Source organism: Anabrus simplex, chromosome 1 (assembly GCF_040414725.1).
Source record: "Anabrus simplex isolate iqAnaSimp1 chromosome 1, ASM4041472v1, whole genome shotgun sequence".
NCBI lineage: Eukaryota > Metazoa > Arthropoda > Insecta > Orthoptera > Tettigoniidae > Anabrus > Anabrus simplex.
This window is the reverse complement of record NC_090265.1, coordinates 245626354-245642325: the sequence shown is the minus strand read 5'-3', so window position 1 is coordinate 245642325 and position 15972 is coordinate 245626354. Positions and strand designations below refer to the sequence as shown.

The 15972-nt window shown below is 38.4% G+C and overlaps 1 protein-coding gene across 1 annotated transcript in view; it reads left to right on the top strand.

The window, feature by feature from the left end:
• The window catches only part of LOC136862482 (testis-expressed protein 2), a 483604-nt gene that overhangs the window by 150906 nt on the left and 316726 nt on the right, over positions 1 to 15972 (top strand). The window contains exon 6 of the mRNA XM_068225772.1: positions 13062 to 13300. Coding sequence (XP_068081873.1) covers positions 13062 to 13300 — 239 coding nt within the window. The remainder of the gene's footprint in view (positions 1 to 13061; positions 13301 to 15972) is intronic.

The following is a 15972-nucleotide window of genomic DNA, read 5'->3' as shown; positions in this document are numbered from 1 at the left end:
AATTTTTCATTCATGTCACTGGAAGTTATGTATTATCCATACTCCATTCCTTGAATGTCTGCTGGTTATGACACATTTCAAAACACACTGATAAGTGAAGAGCAATACTACGCTTCTTGCACTACCATGCACTTTCACTTCTTTTGCCTCTGCTCTGGTAAACATATCTCTTGGTGGGATTTTTTTCTTCTCAGTTGGTGGAATATGCATAGGGAAATGAGCCCATACTTTTGCCTGCAGTCTCACTGGAAGAGCAGTATCCAGAACTGGATGCACAAATTTTGTAAATTTGTATGCTGAATTGTGAATGTTTGGACCTGTTACATTGCAGGTAGAAAAGGTGACCTCTGAATTTCATGAGGCTTTCGTCAAGAACTGTATCTTCTGAAGGGAAATACAATTCAGAAAATTTCTTATAGAAGTGCTGTAGAATAGGCCTAATTTTCCTTAGTTGTCACTTGGATGTGCATTCATACCATCAGTGAAATGTTGTTGAGATACCGTTGCCATGCTGTTACTCACTTTGCACCACCCGGGTGACATGTAGCTTAAGGAGTGCTACGGATATGATTAACTGTGTCCCCCTCAGTGAAATGTAATAATTGCCAAATAAGTTTGAATCTTTCACGGCTCATAGTTTCTCACAGATTGGTGTCTTAATCACTCTTCTTTTGCTCCAGTAATCTTGAATTTTACGTTTTTGCACTTGGCACATGAGAATTATTCATGCAAAATACGCCTCTATTTCATCTACAGACATGTCAAAGAATGCATGATCTGTTTTCCTTTTGGAAGCGCTCTGCATTCCTTTCACTTGAAATGATTTCAAAGTGCAGGTCCATGTACCCAGGTAATCTAAAAAGATTCCAAGTTTGGATGGTGGATCGGATCAAACTTTCTTGTATTTCTGAAACACCACTATATCTGCAAAATGGGTATATAACAGGATTATTGTCTTCATTCTCCCATTTTTAGTCACTATGGTTCTTTTTTGTGTCGCAGGCCATGTGCGTTTGTAATGATCTGACGTTTCATTTTCACTTTCTTCAGTACTCTCCATATTCGAGTCACTTCTACTGTCGCAATCACTACCCTCAAACTCGGATTCATTTTCAGAAAAGTCATTACTGCCAGAATAGCTATCTAAAATGCTTGTCAGCAAGCGCTTTCAATCTTTTGGCATCTTAACCTTGATACCGTTCTGACTGCATAGTGAATACTGAATAGAGATGAAAATAAACTGTTGTTTAACAATCCCAACATCACAGATTGCATTGTTCACCAACAGTATGTGCCTCTTGTTTCTGTTGGTGTGTGTATTGTGACAACGTATATTGAAGAGGGAATCTAATATACCAAGATAAGCAAGACACTGCATCCATGTGAGCTGAGCTCGTAATTTGATCTATGCGCCAGAACTCAGTGTGTGACTACAGCTTGTCAGATGATCCAGTGCTGCGAATGGATTAAAGAGATTTGGTAGATCGATTAGAAAGGATTGTTGGAGTATTGTACGCTGAGTGTAGGGAATGCGGAGAAGCTGTTTGACTGGTAAAGTGGGAAAGAACACGGCAAGAGAAGAGTTAAACAAGATATTCGAAGTGGAATACCCATTTAATATTCCATGGAGGAAACGCAGGTCAACTGCCTTTCACCTAATGTACGGTGGTCACACTTATACCTTGCAAGTGATAAATGTCATTATGGATCCATATTGAAGATACCATATGTAGGATGCTAATTAGTTTATAATATCACCTATTCAATTCATTTAAATTTTAAACAATTAGGAATTTATCTTTATTTCCATATGGGACATGTTTTGCCTTTCATTGAAGGCATTATCAGTCACAGTACTACCTCAAGGCATAAATCAGGTACCTGATTTGTATTTAAATCATAATTACTAAGAAATAATAAGAAATAATATTGACATATTACAGTAGGGATAGTCAATGAGAAAAACAATGTTCAGTGATAATATGGATACCAACATATCAACCGTTAGCTGTAGATTACCAGTTGTGAAGAATAACAGCGTCAAAATGTTAGGGTATGTCTTACAAAGGTTATATTAATATATTTACTTGCGGGCAGTCTAAGGAAACGATACAAGTGACTGGCACCAATACGTAAGACCACAGGGTATTTAACAGTGTCCAGCAGCAGTGGTCTGACATGAAATATTGATGTTACACTATCAGAAATGTTAGGAAAATAATTACTTAATTTCAATGAGAAAAACAATGTTCATTAATAATATGGAGTTGAAAAGGGTTATATTAACATATTTACATGGGGGAAGTCTAAGGTGAAAGATACAAGTAGTTGACACCAATGCGTAAAACCACAGGGCATTTTAACGGTGTCCAGCAGTGGTGGTCTGACATGAAACATTGACGTTACTCTATTAGAAGAGTTAGGAAATTACAAAGCTTATTTAACCTATTTACATGGCAGCAGATTGGCGAGAAAGGATACAAAATGTCTGGCACCAGTGTGCATAACTATAATTTCTGCCATTGGTTGTTGATCACAGTATTGACAAGGCAACTAAACAGTATTATGCAGCAGTGGTTTGACCTCAGTTCATATATTTGGAATGCTAGGAAGAATATTCCAGCTTTTTTTGAGATTGCCAAATGAGGCCCCATTATGAGTGTAGTCCTTCACAACTGGTAATTTACAGCCAACGGCTGATATGTTGGTATCCACATTATCACTGAACATTGTTTTTCTCATTGACTATCCCTACTGTAATATGTCAATATTATTTCTTAGTAATTATGATTTAAATACAAATCAGGTATCTGATTTATGCCATGAGATAGTACTGTGACTGATGATGCCTTCAATGAAAGGCGAAACATGTCTCATATGGAAATAAAGATAAATTCCTAATTGTTTAAAATTTAAATGTATTGAATAGGTGATATTATAAACTAATTAGTGTCCTACATACTTATACCTGCCGCATAGACTTAATTTCCAAGCATGGGGTTTTTGTTCCTTACAATTGCTGCAAAGAATGACACATCTCTAACTGATTAATGTTGGAGTGGGAGGCTGTTGTTCAAATCAGAGAGCAGTAGTTCAAGAGAGGTTGAATTATCATGAGGGTGAAGAATAATTGGATCAGAGATTTCTGTGGAACTGTAGATAATGCCTAGTAATTTCATAGCCATGGCTGTTTATATGTGTGGCTCATTAATTGTAATTTGTACCGGGCAAGTTGGCCGTGCAGTTAGGGGCGTGCAGCTGTGAGCTTGCATCTGGGAGATAGTGGGTTGGAGCCCCACTGTCGGCAGGCCTGAAGATGAGGTTCTGTGGTTTCCCATTTTCACACCAGGCAATGCTGGGGCTGTACCTTAATTAAGGGCATGGCCGATTCCTTCCTACTCCTAGGCCTTTCCTGTCCCATCGTTGGAACCGAAAGAACTGGATGGTTTTTTGTTAACAAATGATGTAAAGCAAGGAACTGCCCTCTTGCCTCTACTATTTAAGTGGTGATGAATGATATAGTACAGAAGGTAGCACAGACCGTTGGGGAGAGAAGAATGAAAGAAACAGAAAACTATGGAGAGGCTTGTGTTATTGTGGTATTGTTTGCAGATGATGGACTAATAAGGGGAAACAGTGAAAGTGAAGCGCAGGAACAGAGCTGAAAGCTTTATATACCTGGGAAGTGTAATTGAAGAAAATGGAGGAAACATGATGGAAATCAATGAAAGAGGAAGGTGTGGAAATGGATTCTTTAAGAGTGTGGGAGGATTGATACGGAACAGGGATGTAAAGGAATTATTTACAAGACTTATTTTGTGCCGATTTTGACATATGGATTAGAAACATGGGTGATGAAAGAGAGGGATAAAAGTAGAATACAGGCAGTGGAAATAAAGTTTCAAAGGTGTCGAGTAGGTTTAACGAGAATGGACAGAGTAAGAAATGAGAGAGTTTGGGAAATGGTAAATGAGATATACCCCTACAGGAAAAGATAGAAAAATCAAGGTTGCAGTGGTATTGACATGTTGAGAGAATAGGAGAAGAGATGATGCCAAGAAAGATGTTAGAAATGGAGTTAAAGGGAAGGAGACCTAGAGGAAGACCGAGGGGTAGATGGCTGAAAGGTGTAAAGAAGAGCATGAAGGCAAGAGGAGGGAACTGGATGACAGTGACAGAAGAGAAGTAGTGGGTTAACAGAAAACTATGGAGAGGCTTGTGTTCCAAGCAGACTCAATTTGTGGTTGGAAACCTTAATGGTGTGAAGTATACAAAATATCTTGATTATGGTTGTGAACTTGAGAAACTGGAAAGTGTTCAGTATAACTTGAAGAGAGCGGTCTTCAGCTCTTCTTAAGATATTGTGAAGAGGTAGACAAGTGATCTTCTTTGCTTGGTCTAACCATCTACTTGTTGTTCTGCCTGTTGGTCTGGTGCCTTCAGTTTTGCCTTGCAGAATGATCCTTTTCTAAATTGTCTCCTTCTCTCCTTAAAATGCGTCCCAGGAACTGGAGGTAACTTTCATTAACACGGGAAGATAAACGTTTTGTGATGCTCAGTTCTTCTATAATGGAGGCATTTGTTCTTATTTCTGTCCATTGTATATGGAGCATTCTCCGCCAACACCACATCTCAGAGGGATCTATTCAGTTCTTTCACTAGTCTTCACAGTCCAGGTCTCACAACCATACAGGAAAACAGAAAACACCAATGATTCTACCAATTGTATTTTCTGCCAGATCTTTGTAAGTTTAACCATTGCGGCACGACCTAGGACAATCCGTCATTTTATTTCTTTATCACAATTTCCCGTGTTACTTGTTATGGAGCCCAGATATATACAATCATTTACCAACTCCAGATCTTTCAGGCATCCTGTTATTTGAATTGGGATTTGACTTTGTCAGTTGATAACCATTGGATTAGTCTTTTTCATGTTAATTTCTAGACCAAAATCCGAACTAATAATTTTCCCTCTAGAGAGCAAATCGTAAAGTTCTTGTCCATTTCCTGCAATGAGTGTAGTATTGTCAGCGAAGTGTAAATTGTTGATTTTCCTACCACCGATTGAAATTCCGCTATCCCAGCCTTCCAGTGCTCTTCTTATTACATACTCTGGATAGATGTTGTAGAGTTGGGGTGACAGTATGCAACTTTGCCCGACTCCATTTGTCACATTGAAAAATTCTGAGCATTCACTATTCACCCTTACAATTGTATTATGACTGTTATAAAGACCTTTCAGTAATGACGTTCAGTGTTTAGGGACTCCACATTCATTGAGCAGTGGATTATTTAACATTATTTTCTGGTCACACTCTTAGACAATGAATTGGAGGTTAGACTCGACCATGTGTGACCGACTGGAATGACTTTGGCCGCCCTTTTGTATATCTACTAACTTGAGTGATGGAGTCGGAACTCAAAGGCGTGAGTTCAACATTCGCGACCTCTGCGTGCTCTAAAATATGGACACCAGGCCTCTTTCTGACAGATTTAAATTTTGTATTCATTAGTAAGGAATTTCACAACTTTTTTCCGTATCCATAACTAGGCTATGACAAGACAAATATGCACCCCACTAGTCAATTTCACACAATTATATTCCTAATCCAAATATTGGCTACTGTATCACGCAACAAATATTCGCTACACTTCATTGTACCACTCATTGCTACACTTCATTGTACCACTCAACACAATATACATTTTTAACTTCTGAATGGAATGCAAAATACGAGCACAAATAGGCTCGCCGTGTTATTCAGCAATCTCACTCCTAACCAGCAAGCATAACTGAACGTTCCTGAGGCTACGGCTTGCTCCCTGAAGGTGCAACTTATCCTTTGAACTTCAGGAATTCGAGGCCTTTTTCCATAATCATGCATCTGTGGCGGCGGCTCTTACCTGAGTTGGAAATCACGTTTCTTTCACAAGGAATGACAAATAACATTTTCAGGGCTAGGAAAAATGTTATCGTACTCATACCAAGTGGTAATAGCAAAAATTCGTGATACAATTGGTATGTTTATATGTTCCTAATCCAGATATAGGTTACCGCATCATGCGACAAATATTCGCTACCCTTCACTGTACCACTCAACGCAAAATAATTTTCTGACTTCTGAATGGAATGTGAAATACAAGCTACAGCCTCACTGTGTTATTCAGCCATGTTGCTGCTAACCGGCAAGCAAAACTGAACATTCCTGAGGCTAACGGCTTGCTCCCCGAAGGTTCAACTTATCCTGTGAAGTTCAGGAATTTAAGTCCTTTTTCTGTTATCACGCAACTGTGATGTCGACTCTTACCCAAATAGGAAATCACGTTTCTTTCACAAGGGATGACAGCACTTCCGGGGCTAGGAAAAATGCGATCATACTAAGTGGTAATAGTGAAAATTTGAGATGTGATAAGTGAGGTGTTTTTATACAGATTCAATACAATGAGAATCGGGACTTCGAATTTACGATTTTATAAGTGTGAAAATGCAGTAACCAGGTTTTACTGTATATGAAGCAAATATTGAAATGATTCAGGGTTACTGATGCCTATGAAGTCTTCATATTGATGAAACCAGGCTTGATTACAAACAAGCTGGTCACTGACAAGGAATTTAAAGGTAAACTGTATCAATAAGCTATTGGGAGTCCATTGTATCTCTCAACCATGTCTCATCCAGACATAAGCTTTGCTGTCAGCTATTTGAGTTGTCACATCTGTCAACCCGAAGGCAATCATTGGAAAATGCTTGAACGAGTAGGCTATTTTATTATCTTCCAAGAGCTAAAAATTTTGGAATATTATTCAGTGAAAACTGTAAACTTGAAGTCTACACAAATTCTAACAGCATAGAGGAGTTGATTTGGTTATTGTTGTGGAATCTTAGTTGACAATGGAATCCAATTGTCTGGTTTACACAGACAGTTATTTTGTTTGCCAAGGCTGAATAATGTGCGGCTGTTCAAGGGATTCAGGAAGTGAGTTGGATTTGTAGAATCATAGAAGAATCAAAACTTCAAGAATTATCCAAACCGACTTATTTGTTTATTGATAACAATGCTCTGATAAACATGCTTGAAAATGTTGAAGAGTAAGAAGCCTGTTGAAATTAAATGAAAATCTATAAGCCAGGAAGTTGGTAAAATTGTAAATTCTCTTTATGTAAAATCTAAATGACTATAATGTGCTGGCCATTTAGTTGTTTCTCCAAGGAGGAATGGGAAAGATTCGAGAGTACTTTGGTAAAAGCTGCGGAAACAGCATGTGGAAGGACCTGCGGAAGGAAGATATGGAAGAAGACACCATGGTGGAACGACAGAATGAAAGAAACAGCAGGAAAGAAAAACAGGGCCTTTCGGGCATGGTTCCAGCAAAGAACACCAGAGACAGGAGAAGACTATAAGAACAGACAGATGGAAGCTAAAAAGGTGGTTACAGAGGAGAGGAGGTAGTGGATGGAGGTGAGGACACAGATGATGGAGGAAGATACCAAAGGCAATTGGAAAGTGTTGTATGGAATGGTGAGAAATAAAAGGAATTGTAAGCAGAGTGAAGTGGACAGAATAGAGGATAAAAATGGTAACCTAGTGGAGAAAAGGGAAGAAATTAAAACTAATCTGGAAGGAATACTTGGAGGACCTCCTGAATGTGGTTGACTTAAGTGAAGAAGATCATATTGAGGTAATTGATGACAGGTGTGAGGAGAAAATGGAGGAGGTAACCTGGGCAGAAGTGGAGGAAGCTGTGAAGAGGATGAAACTGGGAAAAGCACCAGGAGTGGATGAGTTAAGTATGGAGATGATAAAGAGCTGCAGGGGAAGTGGGCACACAGTGGCTATACAGGATGATGCGGGTAGTGTGGAATGAGGAAAATGTACCAGAAGATAGGAAGAAGGGTGTAATAGTACCATACCTATATTTAAGAAAGAAGACAGAATTACCGTAGTATAACCCTGGTGAGTCACTCTGCCAAGATCTACGAGAAGGTAGTGGAAAAGAGAATAAGAAAGTCAGTGGAAAAAGAATTCATAGAACAGCAGTATAACTTTAAACAAGGAAACTTTATTTGCACTGCCTGTATTCTACTTTTATCCCTCTCTTTCATCACCCACGTTTCTAATCCATATGTCAAAATCGGCACAAAATAAGTCTTGTAGATAATTCCTTTACATCCCTGTTCCGTATCAATCCTCCCACACTCTTAAAGAATCCATTTCCACACCTTCCTCTTTCATTGATTTCCATCATGTTTCCTCCATTTTCTTCAATTACACTTCCCAGGTATATAAAGCTTTCAGCTCTGTTCCTGCGCTTCACTTTCACTGTTTTCCCTTATTAGTCCATCATCTGCAAACAATACCACAATAACACAAGCCTCTCCATAGTTTTCTGTTTCTTTCATTCTTCTCTCCCCAACGGTCTGTGCTACCTTCTGTACTATATCATTCATCACCACTTAAATAGTAGAGGCAAGAGGGCAGTTCCTTGCTTTACATCATTTGTTAACAAAAAACCATCCAGTTCTTTCGGTTCTGACTTTAACATAGCTTTTGCTTCCATCATATATATTTCCCCCCCCCAGCTGAAAGGAATATTCTGCAAATCCATGGCCTAATCTGTCGCATTCTATGGGTTGGAATGCTGTCCTACAACAAACAAACAAACAAAAAAAAAAAAAAAAAAAAAGCATGAGCAAGTTCTACATGGTATGGAGATGAAAATATTACATTGCTCACTGGGTCTTACAAGATTGGATCGTGTCAGAAATGAAGATGTCATAAGGCTATTTGGGAGTGGCACCTGTTCCAGAAAAGGTGTGAGAAGCACGTCTTAGATGGTATGGTCATGTGTCTTAAGCCCTGCTGACTCAGTGATACATACAGCCCTTCCTCCAATTTGATCCTGGAAGTTCTCAGTACCATGGTCGTCCCTGGAAACGATGTTTCAACTGCATCAAGGAAAATGTTCGTCTTGTGGGCATCAATGGAACTCAAACGCACTAGACTGCAGGAAGTGGAGAATGGCATTTCAAAAGCAGACTCTGTCCAGTGTGGAACTAAACACAAGGAAAGAGGAAGAAATTTGCATTAAGTGTGCTAAAATTTATAGTACTGAAAATTACTATTTTGTTATGCAGTATGTGGTTTATTGAAGGAAATAAGGAAAGAAAACAATTTATTGAACAACAGAACTTAGTGTATACACAATCAGAAATTTCAGTTGCGTCGAATCAGAAGAGGATCACAGAAACTTTTGCCATTCTGTTAAAACTACATTGGACTAGCAAAAGGAAAACTGGAAGATTGTGAGGAATAACACGAGTATTCATATGAGGGGCACAAAGAACTTTTGATGTAAGAATTGGTGATAATAAATGTTAAAGAAGTCTTGGAAGGTTGTTTCTTGAAGGTACATTTCTTTAATACAAATGTACCTTTAACTTAGCAGCCACGAACCTACTACTCTGGCGTAGCAGGGGGAGAGGTGATACCCCCATGTGGCGCATCCCAGGTGGCGGATAGGGGGGTCCTAACCGGCTTGCCGGTGGACTTGAGGGAAATAAAATACCTCTCGTGGACCAAACACACAACCCCCTGCGGGTGGGGGACGCAGACGAAAAATACACCCACGGTATCCCCTGCCTGTCGTAAGAGGCGACTAAAAGGGGCAACCAAGGGATGATCCAATTAGAACCATGAAACTACTTGTAGTTAGTACCACCACGCGGGGAACACAATGGTTTGCTGTTACTTGTGCGTAGTACCACTATGTTAGGTACCAAATAGGTTTGTGATTAGTAGCAATCAGGAGCACCGTGCAGTCAGGCTTTTACGGTACCTGTGATTAGTAGCACTATATGAGCGACACCAGGGTTCTGGTTTGCCTATGATTAGTACCCACTATATAAGGAACACCACGGGATAGTACGAGTCCCTGTGGTTAGCACACTTATGTGATGAAAACCATAGGTTTGCGTTGCCTGTAAATGGCGTCGCTCTGTGTGAAACACCATAGGTCTGTGTAACATGTGCGAATTTCATTACCTGTGAGTAGTACCATAATGTGCGGAATACCGCGAGTCTACGATACTTTTGATTAGTACCGCACCATGTCAAATACCATGTTTCTACTTTCCAAGCGATAAGTACCATAATGAGAGGCCGATGACCTATATTTTGGACCCCTTTAGCTTGCAAGCAACTTCAATTCAGTATTGAGCTATAGAAACAGTCCCTTGGTCAGTATTATTGTTTTCGTGAGTTTCTGAGACTGAGGCATTGCGGGTCGGCTCCACTGATTGTTTTAACTTCACATCCATCCGTTCATTTTTCGTCCTCACGCTTTGAATTCTAGTCAGGGGCCGATGACCTAGATGTTAGGCCCCTTAAAACAAGCATCATCATCATCATCATCATCATCTAACTTAGGAGCCTTAGTGATTGGAACTGTGAAGCGTTCAGAATTTGATCATAAAATTAATTTTATATCTCAAGAAGCAAAATATATGTAAATATTGTTCATTGTTAAGAGTTTATGGCTAATTATGCATTCAGGATAACATTCATCATTTTTTTGTATATTACCATCTGACTACAGTCCTGTGCAAATTAATCGGAATGCGGCAATAAAGTACACTCTTTTATTTTTTCATTTATTTACATAATATATACTTTGAATAGCTTCTAATAGCTAATATGTCCTTTGTGTTTTAGAAGTTCTTTCACATGATTTGGCATTGATTCCACAAGCTTTGAGCACATCATCATCATCATCATCATCATCATGAAATTGCACTTTAATTAGAGACTCTTATCATGCATACTTTGGTGGAACAGACAAGTTTTGAGAGTCTCCTTTTGCAAATAGCCCACAAGTTTTCTATTGGATTTATGGCAGGAGAATTCCCTGGCCACTCTATAACACAAACATTGTTCTCACTGAAATATTTTTTCACTTTCTTTGAAGTATGGCAAGGAGCCTGATCTTGCTGAAAAATTCTGTCACTGTCTGGAAACCTCTTCTCTATCTCAGGAACAACAACCCTTCTTTGCAGTATTTGGATGTACTGGTGAGATTTCATCATCCCTTCAACTGGGTCCCAATCCTTCATGTGTGAAACACCCCCAAAACATCTTCTTCAAGGGGTGTTTTACAGTCTGTTGCAAATAATGTGAAGTTGTTGCCTCATTATTCACTCGGTGCACATATTGAACCCTCTGCCAGTATCCAGTACTCGGGAGATAGTGGGTTCAAGCCCCACTGTCAGCAGCCCTGAAGATGGTTTTCCGTGGTTGCTCATTTTCACACCAGGCAAATTCAGGGGCTGTACCTTAATTAAGGCCACGGCTGCTTCCTTCCACATCCTAGACCTTTCCTCTCCCATCTCCGCCATAAGACATATCTGTGTCGGTGCGACGTTAAGCAAAATAGCAAAAAAAAAATAGAACCCTCTGCCCCTGCACTTGAAAATAACTCTCATCAGAGAAAAGAACTGTCTTCCAGTGTCCTATTGTCCATTCCTGATGACTACGTGCCCACAAAAGAAGTTTCTTTCACATCTCTCCTTTTGGAAGGTGTTTCTTTTTAGGATTGCAGGTTTTCCTTTCAGCTAACAGAAGTGTACGGCAAACATTAGAAATGTGTAGATTCACTTCTCTTTCCTCTAATTCTAGTGCCAGGTCCACACCAGTTAGCCTAGGGTTTAATTTACTTCTCACCGAGCTCAATATCTGCAGTCGCTTAAGTGTGGCCAGTATCCAGTAATCGGGAGATAGTGGGTTCGCACCCCACTGTCAGCAGCCCTGAAGATGGTTTTCCGTGGTTTCCCATTTTCACACCAGGCAAGTGCTGGGGCTGTACCTTAATTAAGGCCATGACTGCTTCCTTCCCATTCCTAACCCTTTCCTATCCCATCATTACCATAAAACCTATCTGTGTCAGTATGACGTAAAGCAGATGTAAAAATATATATACCTTCTACTTCATCTTCGGATTTTTCAAATATGGGCATGTAAGTCTAGATTAATACTGTGGTCCTAAGCTTTTTCTTTAGTGTGATCATGATAATTCGTTTGCTAAATCCCTATATGCTGTGGATTTGATATCCTAGTTTTCAATTTAATATGAAACAACACCAGCTGTTACATCCCCTGAATAAATAATTATCTATTCACCACTCAAAAAATCTCCACTGTTTGGCCATCTGACTTTATTTAGTCCTAATATGTCAATATCAAGTCTATCCAGTTCCATTTTCACATTTTCTAGTCCTTTTAAGCAATCAAACATTCCACGTTCCTCTTATTTTACAGACTTGATTATTTCTTTGCATCTTCTCTCATTGTCTCCTCCGAGATCCGAGTTGGGGACTATTTTACTTCCAGATACTAATTTCTGTCATCTGCCTTCTCTAACTTTCTCAATGCACTGGGTAGTGCTAACACAACTTAGCTCTCAATAACTTAATGCATAACTGTCTTTCTAATATATGAAACTTGTCTGTGCTGTTTGTTTATTTGTCCCTTCAAACATGTTATGTATCATTGTTCATTATCTTGTTTCCAGTTCAGTTTCGTATATTCAGATTTGTAAGAAAAGCTTATGTTTTCATGCTTCCAAGAACTGGATTGGTACAAAATTATCATGCATATTTTACCTGTAGAGATTCTCACTGTTTGGAAACCTGTACATACCAGTGTTTCTTTCCTTAAACCTGATTGGGTGTGTCTATCCTTTTCATGCTAGTCTTCTGGCAGATAATTGTCCTAGCAACGACAAAGAATCAAACAGATAATACAAACAAAGAATACTGCTGTGAGCTATTAAAAACCTTAACCACTGCAGTTCACACTTAATTTCCAATGGCACGATTGAACATCGTGTCTTTCATAATAAATTGCCTGGAGCTATAGCAAGTTTCTCCTGATGGTACTGGTGGGATATACAATGATGTATTCATTTTATCACAAATTATGATGTATTTACATGTAACTTTACTCCTTGATTTTGTAGAATTGTGTTGAAAATGTGTTTTATCATTTTAGTTTCTTGTTTTCTAGGGCTGGATGAATGAATACCTAGGAGAGTATGTACCTGAAACTTACAGCATCAATGATGCCCAGTCAGTGTATATTCGTCTTCAAGGATCTGTGCTACGCATATCTCATACAAGGCTTAAAATCCCAAAACGAGCCATGTGGAATGAACGCAAACACAAGTTAAAATTCACTCATCAGCGTATCTATAATATTTCTGACTGTGATATCAAACTCCTACCTGAAGGGCTTGCTAGAAAAAGGTTAGTTTAAAAATCAGTCACAAGTTGAATTAAAATTAGTTTTAATTACATATAGATGAAGTTATTTGGGTTGTGTTTAAAGTTAATTCAATGTGCTATTCACAACATTCCATGGTTTCCCATGTTCACACCAGGCAAATGCTGGGGCTGTACCTTGATTAAGGACATGGCTACTTCCTTCCCACTCCTAACACGTTCCTATCCCATCGTTGCCATAAGACCTATCTGTGTCGGTGCGACGTAAAGCCACTAGCAATGAACTATTCACAACACATTCCAAAATGCTGACTGGTCATCAAACCTTTGTCTTGTGAGAGATTTGCCCCTTACCCTGCCCAGCATCTTTTCTTCTTTAACTGTACATTACAGTAGATATGTGTTGGACATGTGAAGAGGAGAGATTTCCAGGGAGCACTTGATTTCTGCCTTGTTCCCATCCATGTTATACAGTAAAAGATTGAGTTCCCTTATCATAAAATTTGGATTTCAAAATTATTGTATAAATTAGAACAGTATAACAAGTTTCATTTATGTGTAAGGGTTTTTTTTTTTTTTTTTTGTATGAATTATACTTCCCAGTGATTGAATTTATGTTAGTGTTCACTAAAAGTTTAAGACCACTAGTATGTTTTTGCCAATTAATCCATGGGCTTGTAAAAACAAAGTGATTACTTATTTGTTTTCCAATTTTGAATTCTAAGACAAGTATTTGAAGGCTAAAGCCATTCCTCTACATTATTAAATCCTCCGGATATGAAATTTGAAGAAATAAGGAAGTTAAAAAATGCACTGATTTTAGAGCATTGTGTACACAAAATATGCTGCCCCTTTGCTTTTTTTTTTGGTCATTGTAGTGAAAATCATAGATGATCTAAAGCATCAGATATGTATTTTCTATCCTGCTTTTCAAATTTTGGAGAAATGTGAGAACTTCTTGCAAAAATAAGCAAATGTGGGCTTGCACTCAGTCATTAGTTTATTATTTGCTCAACAGATTGCAAAGGACAAATGATAGAAAACTCCACATCTCTTCTGTATCACACGGAACTGTATCACAGTGGGCATTATTAGTTCTTAAAGAGCAGAGGGGAGAGTATATCAGAGCCAATTAATTGCATGGTGCTAAATTTCACATCGCAGATTCAGTACAGTGTCTTCTTTTACAGTCTTGTTTGTCCATAAAATCAAGAAGATGTCATTGAAAAGTCAAGGAAATTGACTTTTGTTCAGTTGAAATAAAGAGAAATTTTGAAAATAGACTGAAATTCTGGTAAATCAATGAAAACTTTCTGAATTCAAGAGGACATTACATGTGTATTGATAAATTTTACGAATGCAAATATAAACTTGAATCTTCCTAGCCTATTTGAAATACTTTCCAGCTTTAGGTTAGGGCTCTGCTGTTTTGAAAAGCTGTGTTCACTTTGTTCTATTATTCATATCAGATTAGATTTGCTGCCATTCTTGAGTGTGTCCAATACTTTCTAATACTACAACCTACACGGCACGGCTATGATGTCAGAGCAGTTAGGCTGCCAGTACGGTGGAGGCGATCTTAATTTCATTTTTGTTTCCACTTAATTTGTTCAGAGAGGATGATTACCTAGCTGTACTTCCTCTTAAAACAAAAACCACAGCCATGGCAGTAATCTCACCATGGTTTCATGTCTATGGTGTTGAACATCATCTTCACTGCCTGAAATTTTACCAAAACAAATACGGTCGTTAAGCTCAATTTTTTTCAGGGAGAGGAAATGTACATTTGTAATATTGCACTTGCACAATTATTTCATGGCATAATAAATATCTATATGGATAGAATGTAGAGGATAATGAAAACATGAAGACAATCATAATCTTAATAGTGGTAATAATAATAATAATAATAATAATAATAGTAATGATGATAATAATAATAATAATAATAATAATAATAATTATTATTATTATTATTATTATTATAATTACTGTATAATATTAATAATTAATAATAATAATATAATAATAATAATAATAATACCGGGCGAGTTGGCCGTGCGCGTAGAGGCGCGCGGCTGTGAGCTTGCATCCGGGAGATAGTAGGTTCGAATCCCACTATCGGCAGCCCTGAAGATGGTTTTCCGTGGTTTCCCATTTTCACACCAGGCAAATGCTGGGGCTGTACCTTAATTAAGGCCACGGCTGCTTCCTTCCAACTTCTAGGCCTTTCCTATCCTATCGTCGCCATAAGACCTATCTGTGTCTGTGCGACGTAAAGCCCCTAGCAAAAAAAATGTATTATTATTATTATTGTACCGGGAGGTACACCCCAATGCTGCGCATTCAGATTCAGCGCCTAAATGATCTCCTCTATGGATCAAACAGTGAAACTGAAACTATACCAACTTAGAACTTTACTCAGAAGATGTCACCACAGAAATATGATGTAATTTTGTTATTGTGCAGTTGCCTAAACTGAGTGAATCTCTCCTTGTTTTGTTTGCCATTTATCAAGAAGTTTGGACATTCTTCCACAGATGACACTACTAAAAACTATGATCATGCACCCTGGTGCGAGGTGTATGAAGTTATAATTTAACCCTTTATAGGGCATAAGGTGCTCTCGCAATTTACAATTATTTTTTTGTGTTTTCATGACTTATTACCATGCAAACTGTCATTATGCTTTGATT